Consider the following 18,758-nt stretch of genomic DNA (forward strand, 5'->3'; position numbering starts at 1 on the left):
CGTTCCAGAAGGTTCTGGAATTGGGAGGCCCCGAAACCTGTTTGATTCATACGCGAGTAGGCGGAGCGCACACATAGGACATACAGTCCCGCCGGCCCCGCCCACTCCCCGGCTGGGCCCTTGAACGATTGGTGGAAAGCCGCGCTCCGCCCCCGCCTGGGACAAGCGTATGCTGTTATGCTAGTTGCGGGGCCCGGCTCCACAGGACCCCCACATGGGTCTCAGCCTGCGCGGGGGAGGGGCAGAGCCCGTGAGTGCGGTGTTCCCTCCAGGCTCCCGTCACTCCGTCACACCGCGCTGCGCTGCTCTGCTCTGCTCGTCCAGCTCCCAGCCCGGACCGCGGAGCCGCCTGCTGCCTTGCCCGCCCTGTACAGGTGAGCGGCCCGGCGCGGGCCCGGGCTCGGGCTCGGCGGCCTCTACTCCCGCCAGCCATGTGCGTCCAGGCACCGGGCAGCCTCCCCCGGCGCGGTGCCGCCATCGGCCCCTCGCGGCTTCCCCGAGCCCTGCCCGCCGCCGTGGGGCGCGCACGCCCCTTCCCTGCCCGCACGTGCCCGGTGTCACAGGGACTGGGGGGGGGAGTGTGTGTGTGAGTGTGAGTGACGGGGGGGGCCCTACCGTGGAGGGGGAGACAGGAGACGCCTCTTCGTGTGCGATTCCCCCTCCTGCTCTTTTCTTTGTGTGTGTGAGAGAGACACGGGGATTTTTCCCGCCTCCCGCCCTTGACTCTGTGTGTGGGTGGGGGGGTGGGTGGATCCCTTCGCCTTCAGCCTCGGAGCGGGTGTGGGACTGTGTGCGGGAGACGTACGGGGTCTGTGTGCGCGGCTCCCCGCTCTTCTGCCCTGGGAGCACTACCAGCCCTGGGCTGCCCCTGCGGGAGCGAGGGCACTGCCCCGTGAGCAGGATGGCTTCGTGCCCTTCGTTGCTGGGCTGCCGTTACATTGCAGCCTCTGCCATAATCTCTGGGAGAAGGGGCCACCATGAGGGTGGCTCCGCTGCCTGTGCAGGTTGGCTCATCCAGCAGCAGGGGGCGAGTGTCTCTTGACCTTGTTCTGTCCTGATGGAGAGAACCATGTGGCGGGGGGATAGGCCTGGGTTCTGCAGACTTTCTCTGCCAGGCTGTCGCTACTGTTGCAATTCTTTTGTTAGTTTATCACCAGATGCTCTCAGCCTTGAACTGTTCATTTTTCACTGTCTCAGTCGGTTTTTGAGATAGCAGCTTTAATTTTAGGATGCTTATGCTGATAAAGCTGCTGAGCTCTGACTTTCTGCTAGCCTGTAGTAGTAATAGTCTCAGTGAAATATACCCACCTTTCCTGCTTTATCAGACATAATACTAGTATTCTCGTAACACTCGTCATTGCTGTGGCTATAATTTCTTCACATACAAAAAGTGAACTTCACAGTGCTCTTGTGAGCGTGATAAACTTTATTCCCATTTTAGAGAAGAAGAAATTGAGGTTCAGAAGTTGTGACTTGCCCAGGATCACATAGTGAGTCGCTGGGAATAGAATCTAGGGCTCCAGAATCTTGGACTTTTGCTCTAGTATCCAACTATTACAAAAATTAAGACACTAAAATATTTGAGTCACCACTTTTTTTTTAAACTCAAACTACTAGCAACTTGTTGTTTACTCTAACTTGCTGGAAGACAGAAATATGGTTGTTCAAAGGACTGTGACACAATAAAACTAATGTAGTATCTTACTCTTTTTTTTCCCCTTCAGAAATGCTCCGTTTATCAACAGTGCTACGTCAGGTGAGGCCAGTGTCCAGAGCACTGGCCCCACACCTACTACGGACCTATGCAAAAGATGTTAAATTTGGAGCAGAGGCTAGAGCTCTTATGCTACAGGGAGTAGATCTTCTAGCAGATGCTGTAGCTGTCACCATGGGACCAAAGGTATATTAAAATCTACTTTTGTGTGGGGTGAATACTTGTGCAGTACTGTAAACTAATTGGGGGTTGAGGAGTTCATAAAATAGAAAAATTAATAAAATAGACCACTTCAAAATTACAGTAGGTACAGTGCATAATTTATCAATCATTCAATCACTGTGTACATAACAAATGGTAAATGTATAGTGGCCACACTCTTGTTAGAGAGAACTTAATCTTTTCTTTGCTGCTAAATCTGTCTTTCCAGTGCCACACAGCCACTTAAATGTTGGCTGAACAATTGAAGTCACATTCAGTGGATAGAAAATTACTTGTGGAGGATATATTTATGGTGGTTAGTGTTAATGGGGTCTGTGAACATACAGTGGAGAAAAAGAATAGAGGCAGCTTAACTGCCTGCAACAAGTTTAGGCTTTCAGACTACTAGCTGTTATGTCCTGCTTGATCATATGATGTGGTTCTCAACCTGTGGACCACTTGCGGGCCAATCAGCACACATCTGTGATGCATGTGACACCCTCAGGGCCATCCAGGTAGTGTGTGTGTGTATGTATATGTGTGTGTGTGTGTATGTGTATATATATATATATATATATATATTAGTGTGGATGCAGCCCACAATGGTAAATAGGTTGAGAACCACTTCTAGGGAGTATAAATTTCATACATTGTCTGCCAGTATTGGTTTCATCTTGATTTGGCCTGGTAAATAAGAGCAAGCAAGTCCCAAGGGTGTAATAATAAGGGTGGATGATGGGTGAATGCACCTTTAGGGCCCAATTTTGCAAATGTTTATCCCAGTGAGTAATCCCATTGAATATAGTTGGACTACTCCCATGAATATATTATACACATTAGGTGTTTGCAGGATTGAGGCTATATATACTACTATAGAATATTGGCATGTAATCAAGTTTGTCTCCAAAGGTAAGTGTCCCATTACTCAGCACTCCTAAAGTTTTCTTTTTAAACCAAAATCACAAATTAGATATCTATCAGCTTAAGGGAAAAACTTTCAAGTGGGGAGGAGATTCTATTTTATTTTTAAAAATCATGATATAATTTATCTAAATAAACACAACCGGCAGTGTGTGAGACTGGGTGGCTGAAAGCAGTTATTTTTCACTGTTAATGAGAAATGAGTTGGTCTGTCCATTTATTTCTTCATCACTATGACAAGGTGATCCCCAAGCCACAAACTGCACCATGATGTGTGTGCCTGTTTCCTCTTGGTCCAGCCATTAAAGAAACACTCTTTCAATGTTCTATTCAAGGCCTGTTTGTAGTCCTAGTTTATTCTTGTACATGTTAAATAATCTGCAGAACCCTCATGATAAAATAATTCTTTCCAAAATCCCAAAGTACAGGAGATTCTCAGCTTTTTTCCATACCCGTTTCTGGGATGTCATCTCTCATGTTCCAGAGCTCTGATCTCCAGGCCATCCACTTGAGAGCTCCCAGATTTGCTTCTAACCGTCACTTCTCTGGTAGCCCCAAGTCAAGTCTCCTCAATGAGAACTCCCTAGCAGTGTTCCACTCACCCAGGCCTCCCTAACTGGGTCCATCCCATACTCTTGCGAGCCATTCTCCTGACCTACATCAATTCTATTGTTTCATGCTTGGCTTCCCCTAACCACGCTGGTTTTTCCCTTTGTTCCTAGGGGCCTCTGTACAAGCTTTCTTGTAACTCAGCAGGGGTTCACCGGGGCTGGCCAGTCCTCACCAGTGGCTCTCTGTATCTGCTTTCCTTTGCTGCTTTTGTTTCTCCCTGTATCTGTCCTTTCCTCCTCATGCAGCTGTCACCTGCCACTTTTTTGACTTTCTCCTTTATATGTCTTTGGTGGCTTCTCTTAACCCCATTTGGGAGGCAACTAATCAATCAGGCACTGGCCTCTGCCTGCTCTTAAGGGGCTAGTCACCCTGTAACAGTTGGAGTTGGCACCTTCTTAGCTTTTCTGAAGGGCAAAGGTGTAGTGGATGTAGGTGAACAGCTAGTTTCTCAAGGTGAGGGTTGAGAAAAAGTGGTGAGGCTAAGGTCAGCTCTATACCTAAAATGCTGCCGCAACACCCAGTGCAGCTGTGCTGCTGTAGCCCTTCAGGGAAGATGCTACTAATCCACCTTTGCAAGAGGCGGTAGCTGTGTCAATGGAAGAAGCCCTCCTGTTGACATAGTTAGACTTGCCCATAATGTGTTCAGTCTTGATGATGTTTATGTGTTTGCTACCTTATTGCTCCTGTTGACTTTACAGGGATGAGAAGGATTGAACTGCATTGCGTTTCATTTTATTCATAACATACCTTATTTGTGGAAGTTGGATGCTGTCCTTTTAAAATGGTACCATATGCTTTCGCTGATTTCTGGCCCCAAGAACCATTATAAATCTCTCTTTGACATTGGAAAGTAGGAGCACAAACTTTCCTCTTCATAAAAATAAGTGTATATTTTGAGTTGGCAGTATTAACAAATCTATGTGTCTTGGTGGAAAGTGGCTCTCTGAGGGTATGTCTACACTGCAATAAAACACTTGCAGCTGGCCCATGTCAGCTGGCTTGTTTGGGCTTCAGGGCGATGAAATTGCAGTGTAGATGTCTGGGCTCGGGTTGGAGCCTAGGTTCTGGGATCCACCCCCACCCCCCCATGGGGTCCCAGTGCTAGGGCTCCACAAGCCCAAGTCACCTAACATGGACCATTTTGAGGTGTGTTATTGCCGTGTAGACTCTTTATGTTGTGTAGATGAGCCAAGTGGTAATTCTGTAGTAATACCTTTTGTCTGTGCTGCTTGGTATCATTTTAATTATATTACCTCTTATGTATGTTGGATGATTTTAGGGTAGAACAGTGATTATTGAACAAAGCTGGGGAAGTCCCAAGGTAACAAAAGATGGTGTGACGGTAGCCAAGGCAATTGACTTGAAAGACAAATACAAAAACATTGGAGCCAGATTAGTTCAAGATGTTGCCAACAACACAAATGAAGAGGCAGGAGATGGAACTACTACTGCGACAGTACTGGCACGTTCCATTGCCAGGGAGGGCTTTGAGAAAATCAGCAAAGGAGCTAATCCTGTGGAAATCAGGAGAGGTAAGAATTTAGCAATTTAATACTGGTGCACTTAAGGTGTTCTCTAACATTTGTCTCTTCAGTTTCTTCTCTCTGCTTCACCCATGGCAAATTTGACTCGTGTTTGAGATAACCTGCTTCCGCTTGGAAAAGCCACATGACCCTTTTGTGAAGGGGCAAAACATAGGAAGGAATATAACTTTGCTGGCAAGTGGGTGAACTAATATGGTCAGGCCTTACTTTGTTAGATACACAAATTTTATATAACCTGTGGTATAGAGCTCTTTTTTTCAATCATTGGATCATATTTACTTGACATTCATCACAACAGATGTCAGTAAAGTCGGTCTTCTGATAGGCTTATCTTATGGAAGTTATAAAACAGGAAATGTTTATACAGTGCTTAGTATTATGTGCCCAGGGTATTTATTTTAAATTCTATTTAACTTCTTTACCAAGTATTGACATAGCTATCTCTGCTTTTCTTCCTCCTCACACTGAATATTCTGTATGTACTTGCAATTTAACACTGATGAGTGTTTTAAAAAAAACATTTGTAGATCTGTCAGTGTGTCTTATGTTTGTAAGATTGGGACAGGCTGTCCTTTGTCCTTGAAAGTGCATGGCCTAGACTCAGCAAAAAAATAAGTGCTCTACTTTGTACACAAATGGAGGGGGAAAGGATGTGTTGCTGTTCTTGCATAACTTCCATTACAATTTTGAGGAATTTTGAAGCTTGTCATGGAACTTGACTGTTCTGCACCATGTAAATAGAATTCCTATGAGTAACCATAACTATCATATTCTTCTATCAAGGTGTGATGCTAGCAGTAGATGCTGTCATTGCTGAACTAAAGAAACAGTCCAAACCTGTTACAACTCCAGAAGAAATTGCCCAGGTGAGGCTTCATTCCTTCTTGGTTTACTAGTTTGCTGTAACGGTCATAAATAAAAATTTAATCCAACAAGTGAAGATGTGCCATAAAAAGTAAAATAAAAAATAATGATTGTAAAGGAACCAGCTAAATTACATTTTGGGTATATGGCATCAACTTGCTATTGTGTTGATCAGCCTCTTGTTGCAGCTTACATTGAAAATGCAACACTTTATCTTTAGGTCTCTGTAGCCTGCATGAGCCTCTAGTGCTCTGCCTCAGCTTTCTCTAGCTGCTCTCTGTTTTCCTCTGATTCTGTAGCAGAGTTCCTGGGGAAGAGGGGCATGGTGGGGCCCAGGCACCCCCCAGAAGGGAGCACCACCTACCCCCGTTCCCAGCTCCCAGCTATCCTTCAGCTCCAGGCTGGGGCTCCGCTCCTGGTCCCAGACCCACCCCCAGCTGTGGCCTCCTTACCCTGGTCTGCATTTCCCCACCCTTACCCTGGAGTCATGGCTCGGGGTGGGGGGGGTGGGGTTACAGGATTAGGAGGCGGTATGACCCTGAAAAGTTTATGGACCACTGCTCTATAGAGACCAGCTGCCTGCTCTCAGGACCCATTCAGAGGCTGTTAATGAGGCACAGGAGGGCTGGCCATTGGCCTTTAAAGGGCCCAGTCCACTCTCCGATAACCAGCATTTTGTTTAAACCAGGATTGATCTTCAGCTGACTCATCAGCCTCCCAAGCAGGTTCTGTCTTCATGTGACAAAATGCCAAGTGACTATTGCTATCTTGATTCACAAGTGAATACTACATATACTGAGGAAAGAAACAGCTATATATTAAACTCATTTTGTAATTGTTCACTGGCTATCTATGGGAGAAACATTAATGTTAGATTAATGGTTAGATTTCTAGACTTCTCAGAAGTTTAACATGAGATTAAGACTTTAGGTCCCATACCAACTTTATTTTTGGGTAATGAAAAATGGAAGAGACTTTCCCTGAAAAGGCTATCTAATATTACATATCTAATCACGTGGCAATGTTAATGCTGAAATTATCATGTCATGAATTGCATTCTCTTGTTCTCTGACCTGTAACTCTTTAGTCTTACTGCTCCCTTAAAAAGTCTTTAAACTTGATTTCTGTAAACAGTTGATTAATCAAGTGCTAAAGGGAAAAATAACTAACATCTCATTGAAGGTTGCTACAATCTCAGCAAATGGGGACCAGGAAATCGGCAACATAATTTCTGATGCAATGAAAAAAGTTGGACGGAAGGGTGTTATCACAGTTAAGGTAAGAGTAACTCTTATGCCTGTTGAAGGTTACCTGCAGTTTTCTTGAAGATAAACTTGCCAAGTTAGAGGAACCTCTGCTGAAAGAACAGATAACCAGAGTAAAAAGTGAACTCACTGCACTTGTAACTAAACTCCTTCCACTTTAATCTGAAATCCAAACCTGCTATATGTTGCTGCTATATGTTATTGGTTCTTGCTTTGTATGGCATCGCCTCATGTACTCTGCCATCACTACAGAACTCCAGTAAATTGGAGTTGGATTAGGAGTACATAGTGAGCCCAACAGCTTGTTAACACTATTGTAGTTTTGCCTCATAACCGGTAGGGAATAGTGCAAAGAAACTAGAGAACATAATTTTTTTGGCGGGGGACTGCTGCTTGCTCTTTATAGTCAAGATGACATATAGACCAAAATTATGCAGTGGTTATAACATCAGCACAGTAAATACAGGGACATGGAATTCAGTGAATGGAACTGAATCAGTGATGAGTTGGACTGCAGAGCAGATACATATGTCTAAACTAATGTGACATGCTGAATGGTTCTCAGTAGCCTGGATATGAGACATACCAGTATTTCTATGATGCATAGTACTTTTAAAATCTCTTAAAGATAATGGGGAGAATTTGGTAGTTTCTTAACTGCAATAAATTGAGGTAAGATTGACTTATACTAACCAACAGTCACTGGTTCGCAAGCCCTCCCCCACCCCCCTTTTTCCTTTCATTGTTTACGTAATCTAGAACAAGAAATACTGCTAAGTGGTCAAGATATTTTCGGTTAAAAGACTAATATAGGATGAATTTAGCTATAAAAGTAGAGGTGAACTTTCTTGGTTTTTCTGATCTAATTCTTGTGAGACACTGTTTCCACCACAGGAGGTAAGGTTGTGTTTTACAGAACACAAGTTGTGTGCACCGATACCCCCCTTAGAAACAGTATCTCTTTTAGATTGACCCCTCTTTCTCTCCCTCATTGTTCTTTTCCCCCATAAAGGGGAGAGAACCTAAAGAATACAAGCACAGTGAAGGTAGCGCAGAGAGACTTGAATTCCATGGTGATTGACATGTTAAAAATGTGCATGGAAGCACTCTATTTACTACCTAAACTATAGATTAAATGTAAATTTTTATCACATTTAAACAGGATGGAAAAACCCTGAATGATGAGTTGGAAATCATTGAAGGTATGAAGTTTGACCGAGGCTACATCTCACCATACTTCATTAATACAGCTAAAGGTAAGTTTGCAAAAGTTGCCATCAAAGTGCCTTGTGCTATAACCTGTATGAACAAAAATGTCTTCCTAGAGAGCTTACAATACAAGTAAAGTGAATTTTGGGTGAAGTATCAACATTTTATCCATAACTTTTCTGAACCCAAAGATGTTTCCCTGTTTATATTCAGTTAGCTGCTTGCTTTTTTGACCAAAACAAATGTTTATCTTTTGCTGGCTGTATTGGCTCTATAATGGGTGTGTGACCCAGAAAACACAGCTTAACTTTCTGATCCTAAATTGACTTTTCAAAACTGGCAGTTAAAGCAGGAAAAAAATCTTGCTTACAAGAAAATGCCACTTTGGTCTCTTCAGAGTGCAGTCACATGCTAATGAAATTTAAGACTTAAGTTTACATGGAATAGAAGTATCATTTTGATCTTTGAGAAACATATATAAGAGTATATTTGTGTGGATAATTCTTGCATTCCCTTGTAAAACTGGATCATTCTTTCCTAAGTAAGGGCTGGGGAAAGGTAAAATCACCTTCACTTAACAAATTGAAGTAAAGGGGCAGGGTGATGTTGGTGTGTGTTCCTTTATCCCAGAATATACCCGGATGCATGCAAAAGTTTGTTATAACCCAAAAGTATTATTTGTATATATTTTTCAGGGTTAAGTCATCAAATACAAATTGAGGGTGTGACCCATTTGTGGCACAGCTTTAAGTCAAAGTGCTAAAATTCTTAAGTGGCTTGATCATGTGCAGTATTTTTCAACTACTGCTGACTATGTAGGAGTTTTCATGAGAGAGAGGAAATAGAAATGCTACAAAAATCACGAATTGGCATCAGGCTTCAGGAGTAGAAATGTTACTTGAAACTAGTTTTTTACTTATTTAATTTGTGTTAGAATGAAGTTATCTAATGTAAATGGAGAGTGTAGTAGCCAGATTTGATCAGATTTGGGGGTTGTAAAGGGTACCTTATATATACTTGCTAAAATAGAACATTTAGATAGTTCATACAATACTTATTGCCTCTGCAGGACAAAAATGTGAATTCCAGGATGCTTATGTCTTAATCAGTGAGAAGAAAATTTCCAGTGTTCAGTCCATAGTTCCAGCTCTTGAAATTGCCAATGCTCACCGTAAGCCTTTGGTCATTATTGCTGAAGATGTTGATGGTGAAGCTCTCAGTACTCTAGTCTTGAACAGGTAAGGCTTGAATAGATGTACCTCCATATAGAATCTGGTCAGTCTACTTTAGAGTCAGAAAACTGTGGTGTTCACTTAGTCTTTAAAAACAGCAGATGTTCCTGCAGTTTACTCTGTAGGGCAGTAGGCCCAAGTGTATGTCTGACCTTGACAACTTTGCATTGCTTCTTATTTAGGTCTCCTCTCAGCAATACAGAGAAACAGTAACCACTGTGAATAGCCCCATTCATCTAATTTGGATGATAACTCTGAATCCTAGTGTTGATGGTTTAATTGCTAATCAGTTGAGTAGAAAAAGCCAATTGATGGGCTCGTAAGATCCATTAAGATGGCACTTTTGCTTTGCTTGTCTCACTTATACTAAAATACCTTCATTTAAAATATTCTTTTGTTCTCTCAGCTACTGTAACATAGGGAAGTGAACAGTTTAACACTTTGTAAGAATTAGTGTTCTGACTGAACTTTTTTCTTTTCAGATTAAAAGTTGGTCTTCAGGTTGTTGCTGTAAAAGCACCGGGTTTTGGTGACAATAGAAAGAACCAGCTTAAGGACATGGCAATTGCTACTGGTGGTGCTGTAAGTAAATTGTAGGCATGTGTATGTAAATATATACAAATTTATTAACTTTGTGGCCAGGCACCCATTTGATTTTAACTTCCTCCAAAATGCTCCAGAGAATAAGTATTTGAGGGATTGGTAACGGGTACAACACTTTCCAGGTCACTGATTCACATTTGGTCCAGGGTGAACTGTACCATGCAATGCAATGGCATGGTAAGTGGCCAGTTGTTCTGGCTGGTTATTAGGTGTCCACTTCACATCTGCGGTTCTTTTTAATAGTCTCTTCAGCATATTGGATGGGCATGGAACTGTTCTTGTCCCTAGGTCATCTTTCCTTAAGAGACTCTTGACGTGATGGGGAGCTGTGGGAGAACTTGCACTGTGGTTGTTTTTTTGCCTGTCTGGAACTACTGTGTACGGCTTTAATATGCAGGGTAGTCAGATTGGCACCTCGAAATATCTAATTTATGCACTTTTTCATTTACAATAATGTTTATGTATGAGTACGTTTTGAGAGCTATAGTGCAATGCAACTTTATCTGCTTGTGATCATTAAATAGCTTTTTTCAGTGACTGCCTTTTAACATTACATATAGACCCTCCCCAGTAATCTTCAGGTTAGTAGCTAGGTGGTGCCCAGGAAACATGTCAGAGTTGTTCTGGAAGTTTTTACTTATAAAACTGAACGAAAGCATTACCAAAGCTAATGTTCATGAACATGTCATGACTTCTCAATTTTCAGTGCAGATGTAAGTCTTCTAGAGTTTGGTCTGAAGAAGCATGGAAGGTTCTGTTGGGCAGTTTAATTTTATTTGTTTTGTTTTTTTTAATTATGGTAGGGGCAACTATCGTATTAAAAAGCCATCTTTATTTTTTTTGTATACAAGTCTAAAAACACAGCAGCATTATACAAGACCCAAACTAATTCATGAAAATTATAGACTTCGCTGCAATGCAAAAGGAAATAGGATAAACCAAATGTAAAATCCCCTAAATTCAGTTATAATTGCAGGCATCAGTAACATAGGGAAACTCCTTGAAATGGCCTGACAATGTCTCTGTAACACAACTGTCACACCTGACATGCTGGAGATAAATGTGCAAAGGTATTCCTTTTAGGTAGTCACTGCTGAAGGTGTGTAAATTAGATTTATTTATTTTTTTATTAATGGCCAAATTCATCACTACATACAAGCATGGATAACAAAGTTAGGGACTCTTTATCCAGGGAGACTTTCTGGCATAGCTGTAGCAGAATAACTATTCCATTATAACTCTCCCATGTGGCAGGTCTATTTTGGAAGTGACAACCAATGGGACAATTGTTCCAGGGTACAAAATACATCAGAAGGACAAAACAGGTCGGGGGGGAGGGGAATGGCACTATATGCGAAAGAAAATGTAGAATCAAATGAATAAGTGAATCCACATGTTCCATAGAATGTCTGTGGATAGTAATTCCATGCTCTAATAAGAATATAATGGTAGGGACCTATTATCAACCACCTGACCAGGACAGTGATAGTGACAATGAGATGCTATCAAAATAAATAACTCAGTAATAGTGGGGGATTTCAATTATCCCCATATTGACTGGGAACATGTCACCTCAGGATGAAATGCAGAGACACAAAATTTCTCGATACTTTCAATGACTGCTTCTTGGAGCAGCTGGTACAGGAACTCAAAGGGAGACCCAGTTCTCGATTTTAGTCCTGAGTGGAGCACAGGATCTGGTCCAAGAGGTAACTATAACAGGACCACTTGGAAATAGTGACCATAATATAATAACATTGAACATTCCTGTGGTGAGAAGAACACCTCAACAGACCAACACTGTGGTATTTAATTTCAGAAAGGGGAACTCTGCAAAAATGAGGAGGAGGTTAGTTAAATGAAAAGGGACAGTGACTAGAGTGAAACCCCTGCAAGCTGCATGGACACTTTTCAAAGACACCACAATAGAGGCCTAACCTAAATGTATACCCCCAAATTAAAAAACACAATTAAAAACTAAAAAAGAGCCACTGTGGCTTAACCATGTAAAAGAAGCAGTGAGAGATAAAAATGCATCTTTTAAAAAGTGGAAGTCTAATCTTAGTGAGGTAAATAGAAAGGAGCATAAACACTGCCAAATTAAGTGTAAAAATTTAATAAGAAAAGTCAAAAAGGAGTTTGAAGAACAGCTAGCCAAAAACTCCAAAGGTAATGTAATAACAAGATGTTTAAGTACATCCGAAGCAGGAAGCCTGATAAACCACCAGTGGGGCCCCTGGACGATCGAGATACAAAAGGAGCACTTAAAGACGATAGTCATTGCAGAGAAACTAAATTAATTCTTTTGCTTCAGTCTTCACGGCTGAGGATGTTAGGGAGATTCCCAAACCTGAGCTGTCCTTTGCAGGTGACAAATCCTGAGGAATTGTCACAGGTTGAAGTATCACTAGAGGAGATTTTGGAATTAATTGATAAACTTAACAGTAACAAGTCACTGGGACCAGATAGATGGCATTCACCCAAGAGTTCTGAAAGAACTCAAATGTGAAATTGCAGAACTGTTAACTATGGTTTGTAACCTGTCCTTTAAATTGGCTTCTGTATCCAGTGACTGGAAGATAGCTGATGTAACGCCAATATTTAAAAGGGCTCTAGAGGTGATCCCGGCAATTACAGACAAGTAAGTCTAACATCAGTACTGGGCAAAATAGTTGAAACAATTGTAAAGAATAAAATTGTGAGACACACATAGCAGAACATAAATTGTTGGGCAAAAGTCAACGTGGTTTCTGTAAAGGGAAATTGTGTCTTACTAATGGAGTTCTTTGAAGGGGTCAACAAACGTGGACAAGGGGGATCCAGTGGACGTAGTGTACTTAGATTTCCAGAAAGCCTTTGACAAGGTACTTCACCAAAGGCTCTTACGTAAATTAAAGCTGTCATGGGATAAGAGGGAAGATCCTTTCATGGTTTGAGAACTGGTTAAAAGACAGGGAACAAAGGGTAGGAATAAATGGTAAATTTTCAGAATGGAGAGGGGTAACTAGTGGTGTTCCCCAAGGGTCAGTCCTCGGACCAATCCTATTCAACTTATTCATAAATGATCTGGAGAAAGGGGTAAACAGTGGGGTGGCAAAGTTTGCAGACGATACTAAACTGCTCAAGATAGTTAAGACCAAAGCAGCCTGTGAAGAACTTCAAAAAAGATCTCACAAAACTAAGTGATTGGGCAACAAAATGGCAAATGAAATTTCATGTGGCTAAATGTAAAGTAATGCACATTGGGGGAAAAATAACCCCAATTATACATACAATGTGATGGGGGCTAATTTAGCTATGACGAATCAGGAAAGAGATCTTGGAGTCTTCAGAGAACTATCCACAATGACGTCCACGCAGTGTGCAGCGGCAGTCAAAAAAGCAAACGGGACGTTAGGAATCATTAAAAAAGGGATAGAGAATAAGACAGAATATCTTATTGCCCTTATATAAATCCATTGTATGCCCACATCTTGACTACTATGTACAGATGTGGTCTCCTCATCTCAAAGATATACTGGCATTTGAAAAGGTTCAGAGAAAGGCAACTAAAATGATTAGGGGTTTGGAACCGGTCTCATATGAGGAGAGATTAAAGAGGCTAGGACTTTTCAGCTTGGAAAAGAGGTGGGATATGATAGAAGTACATAAAATCATGAGTGGTGTAGAGAAAGTGAGTAAGGAAAAGTTATTTACTTTTTCCCATAATATAAGAACTAGGGGCCACCAAATGAAATTGATGGGCAGCAGGTTTAAAACACATAAAAGGGAGTTCTTCACACAGCGTGCAGTCAACCTGTGGAACTCCTTGCCTGAGGAGGTTGTGAAGTCTAGGACTATAACAGGATTTAAAAGAGAACTAGATAAATTCATGGAGGGTAAGTCCATTAATGGCCATTAGCCAGGATGGGTAAGAAATGGTGTCCCTAGCCTCTGTTTGTCAGAGGGTGGAGATGGATGGCAGAAGAAAGATCACTTACGTTCTTATGAATACAATCACGTATTACAGAATTACTCTGCTCCAGAAGCAAAGTAACTATTCCAGAATAAATCACATTTTGCCAGAATAGTGTCCATATCAGGGAGTTAAAGCAGAATAGTTTAGTCTAGTGTAGCTGTGCAGGGAAATGTCTACATGTAGATAAGGCCTTAGAGTCCAAGCTTTCATATGATCTATTTCAGGTATTTGGAGAAGAGGGTTTGGGTCTCAATCTAGAAGACATTCAGCCTCATGACTTTGGTAAAGTTGGAGAGGTCATCGTGACAAAAGACGATAGCATGCTTCTGAAAGGGAAGGGTGAAAAGGCTCAAATTGAGAGACGTATCCAAGAAATCATTGAACAATTAGAAGTTACTACAAGTGAATACGAGAAGGAGAAACTAAATGAACGACTGGCCAAACTCTCTGATGGAGTAGCAGTACTAAAGGTGAGGAACTTTAAACTTCTTCTTTTTTAGACTAAAACAGCGGTTCTCCAACTGTGGGGCAGGCCTCCCAAGGGAGGTGTGATTTGGAGGTGGTGGGGTGTTAAGGGAGCTCTGGCTGTCAGTTCTAGGTGGTTGGAGCTTCTGCAGAAGGGGCCATGCACACCTGGGAGGTGGGCGCATAAAGGGGACAGCTGGAGCCTCGCCATTCAACTCCGGCTGTCCAGCCTTGGGATGGTAGCAGCAGTGCAGAAGTAAGGGTGACAATAGGGTGCTAAGTCTGCTGGGAAAAGTGATATTACTTAATATCACTGTTCACATTTCCATCTTCTGTACTGCTGGTGCAGTGCTGCCTTCAGAGCTGAGTGGCAGGATATTTATTGGGGTAGGGGCATAAACTACTACAGACAGACAGAGGGGGGCACTGATCAAATTTGTTTGAGAATCCCTGGACTAGAATTATGCTATACCAAATGGACAACCAAGAAAATTTTACTTTTCACTAAATCACTTTGACTCTTGAAATGCTTAGCAGAGGTGTTATCTTTAATTTCCACTTCTAAAGTGCCAGGAAAAAACCCACCATGTTAATCAAACCTGGTAAATTGGACCTCTGCTACACTTCTTTCTTGTCAGGATGGTTAAAATAGAGTGACATTCCTGTTAGAAATTACATTAGTTTACATGCCTTTTGTCCTTCCTCAGGAGAAAAACCTCTGTCTAGTAGAAACAAGTATAGTGAAGGGTATATGGTTATATTGTAGGTATTTTTCGTAAGGCTTGTCATGGAGCAACTGTGCCCTATAGCGACCCCTTCTGGCAGAGCAGGGCACTGCCAGTACTCCTGGCTCTCCACACACTGACTGGTCTGTGCTGGGGATGTGGCTTATCCCTCCAGCTAAGTTACAAATTTTCATCCAGTCTGAGGTAGCAAAAGCCCAACTACAAAGTCCCAAAAACAAAAAGGGTTTTCTACCTTGTGGGGGTTGTCTTCATATCACCCTGTTCCCATCCCCTTTCTGGGTTACTTTTGAGTCCTTTTTCTGACTAAGGGATAGAATACTCTGCCTCAGTCTGGTTCCCCTGGAGTACCATTCTGGCTCCTTACTGGACTCTGTTCCTTCCATCCTTTCCTGATCAACTATAGAGCAGGCTGGCTCCCCTGGAGTACCTGGGCTCAAGGCTTTCCGCAGGAGCCTCTCTCTCCCTGTAGCTCCAGTGGGTGAGTGAGCTCTCTCAGCCTTCTTATAAGCCCCACGTGTGCATTAACCTATCACCTCTTTAATCCCACCCCTTCAGGCTGGGAAGCAGCTAATGAATTATGGCACAGGTGGGGCTGACTCATCTTTCCTCTAAGGGGCCAGGACACTCTGACAATCTGCAATTTAGCAACATTTATGTAATTCCTTAATGCTTCCCTAGGTGCAAGAGTGGGGCCTACTTGGTCACATCGGGCCTTAGTTCAGGAAAGGCAGTTTGGCTCTCTACTTAAGTTTGGAGGCTGTGGAAAGGCCAAACTGCTATATGAAGTGGTGCTAAGTTGAAATTGTCTAGTAGCTAGGGCACCTAGCCAGCTGCAGGTGCTCTTAGTCTAAAATGGAGGTCCTAATTCTTTATGGCCATTAAAAATCCAAAAGATGCTGTGTACAGTAGGGCTGTTACCCACCTTGTCTCAGGAAATTAAACCTGTAGATAATGGTTAAGATATTTATTGCACCAACTTCTGTTGGGAGAAAGACAAACTTTTGAGCTTGCACAGATCTTCTACAGGTCTCATTTCCTGTCACTTCAACTCTGATCCATTTTTACAGCAGGAATACATAGTTTTGCTTTTCAGGGATGGATGAAGTGATACGTTTACACCTTTAGAAATGTAAAGTATCTTAATTGCAAAAGGCTCTCTACAACTGAAGTACATGCAGACATTGGTCAAAAAATGTTGCTTTTTGGCACTCAAATGGAAAAGTCAATTTGTTACTGTTTAACTGGCCTGCAGTGCTTCTGAAGTCTGCAGTGCTCTCTTGCCTCTGAGAATGTATGGGGACTTTACACAACTGACAAGAAGTGGTTTGTTTACTCTAGGTTGGTGGCACAAGTGACATTGAGGTGAATGAAAAGAAAGACAGAGTTACTGATGCACTGAATGCTACTCGTGCTGCTGTAGAAGAAGGTATAGTTCTAGGAGGTGGTTGTGCATTGCTTCGATGCATCCCAGCACTAGATGTTTTAACACCAGTCAATGAAGATCAAAAAATTGGTAAGCAAACTACTTGAATGGTTTTTAATTTGTAGATTAACATTTTCCTTGTGATACTACTTACCTTTAAAAACAGCTGCATGCTGTCAGTTAGAATACAGTTCATTTCAATGAGTCCTTTATGGTTATTTGGTCTAGTTAACAAGCAACCTTTGACACTCCTGATAATCTGTTTTACGTTAAAAATGGGAAGAAGCTTTCTGTGTGGTCTAATTTAGAAAAAGCAGGAAAACTGCTATTCTAAGACAGTGGTATTTAATGCAAGAGATAACTAACCTATTACTTTTCTAAACAGTTAAACAAAATGGGTGTCTCTTGTACTGCAGTTATAATTAAAAACAGAACATTTCACTTAATGTGGGGAATCTAATTTGACACTGGCTTCTAAAGATTCTTTAACTCAGAGCAGATCATTGTTTTCAGTGGGAGTGTTTGTTTTTGGTTAAGTTCATAGCTTATTTTCAAGAGTGATAATGGTAACTTAAACTGGTGCTTGAGCCTTGTACTAGTAATGGCTTCACTTGTAATGCTTCCCAGCAGTAGGTCATTTAACACTTTCCTGCAGGAGGCAGAAAATTTTGTTTGCTCTCCTTGTAACTAATTAGCACATCAGTAAGTGGGAGTATTTGACTTGCAGTAAAATGCATGGAGAATGTACTGTATTTAAACACTAAAAATACTTTTTACAGGCATAGAAATCATTAGGAGAACACTGAAAATTCCAGCAATGACTATTGCTAAGAATGCAGGTGTTGAAGGATCATTGATAGTTGAAAAAATCATGCAAAGTCCACCTGACATTGGGTATGATGCAATGCTTGGAGACTTTGTAAATATGGTAGAGAAAGGAATCATTGACCCTACAAAGGTAATGTACATTTTTTTCAAAGAACTTTAAGGCTGTACCTTATTTTAATAATGTGGGGGGGGGAGGGAGAACTAGTATTGATTTTATTTTTTTTCCCCATTCTCTTAGGTTGTAAGAACTGCCTTGATGGATGCTGCAGGTGTTGCTTCCCTCTTATCCACAGCAGAAGCTGTAGTTACTGAAATTCCTAAAGAGGAAAAGGAAGTGCCCGTAGGCGGAATGGGTGGAGGAATGGGAGGTGGTATGTTCTAATTCCTGGAATACTGAGACATCATGAACTGTGATGGTTGAGACTGACAGTTTGCTAAAAACTTCAGAAGTCAGTGCCAGGGGTGGATAGTGACTGAAGTGGGGCTGGTGTTTAAAAGAATCACTGTAACCATTAGTTACTGGATTTAATTTAACCTATGTAACTGTTTAGTCACTGTCCATGCCTACAGATAATTTATTTTGTATTTTTCAATAAAGACATTTGTACATTCCTGCTACTGGGTGCAAGATCCACATACCAATGTCCTGCTTTAAATTTAATCAACTACGGCACTTGAAATTCTGTTTAATCAGAATTTATTGGTGCTTGCCACTACTAGGAAAAGTTCAGATGAAACCATTGTGTGCAAGACTTAAAAAAAATTGTACAAAGAAATATACAATTATGTGACAACCTCTATAATAAAAGATTGTTCAAAGTTATGAAATGTATTACCTTATTCACCTGTCCACAAACCTTTAACAAATCAAACCTAATGATACAGGGATCACATTTAAACTCTGCTAGAAATCTGACCTGACCTTTAGTGCTGGGAAAGGATGGAGTATTTGTTTAAGAAACAATCTTCCCCTGAATTGAATGTGAGTATAGACCACAGGTAGTTTAGATGTTATAAAATTCTGGTGAGAAACATGTCCATGCTCAACTGAAAAATTAATCTTAAATTTAATGCAGTTGAAATAGTAAGCTATGGACAGGGACTTGTCACTCTTCCTATTGAGTACAAATTCTAGTTCATGTATTGGATCCTTTTAGCAGCAGTGTTGGTAAC

General features: G+C 41.6%; 1 protein-coding gene across 1 annotated transcript; it reads left to right on the plus strand.

Moving 5' to 3' along the window:
* Positions 1-204: 204 nt before the first annotated feature.
* HSPD1 (heat shock protein family D (Hsp60) member 1) lies at positions 205-18,408 on the plus strand. The gene is made up of 12 exons (XM_039495596.1): positions 205-374; positions 1,725-1,900; positions 4,728-4,980; positions 5,776-5,858; positions 7,039-7,134; positions 8,284-8,377; positions 9,400-9,568; positions 10,045-10,144; positions 14,348-14,593; positions 16,673-16,847; positions 17,537-17,715; positions 17,824-18,408. Exons 1-12 carry the CDS (start codon positions 215-217, stop codon positions 17,965-17,967), a joined length of 1,875 nt encoding a protein of 624 aa, XP_039351530.1. The 5' UTR covers positions 205-214; the 3' UTR covers positions 17,968-18,408.
* The last annotated feature ends 350 nt before the right edge of the window (positions 18,409-18,758 follow it).

Source organism: Mauremys reevesii, linkage group 11 (assembly GCF_016161935.1).
Source record: "Mauremys reevesii isolate NIE-2019 linkage group 11, ASM1616193v1, whole genome shotgun sequence".
NCBI classification, from domain to species: domain Eukaryota; kingdom Metazoa; phylum Chordata; order Testudines; family Geoemydidae; genus Mauremys; species Mauremys reevesii.

What these genes read in the sequence shown, in the direction of transcription:
- HSPD1 (XM_039495596.1), top strand. Translation starts at nt 215, where the DNA reads ATGGGTCTCAGCCTGCGCGGGGGAGGGGCAGAGCCCGTGAGTGCGGTG. An exon ending in CTGTCACCATGGGACCAAAG is followed by an intron (nt 1,901 to 4,727) that starts GTATATTAAAAT and finishes GGATGATTTTAG; the next exon opens with GGTAGAACAGTGATTATTGA. An exon ending in CTTCATTAATACAGCTAAAG is followed by an intron (nt 8,378 to 9,399) that starts GTAAGTTTGCAA and finishes TTGCCTCTGCAG; the next exon opens with GACAAAAATGTGAATTCCAG.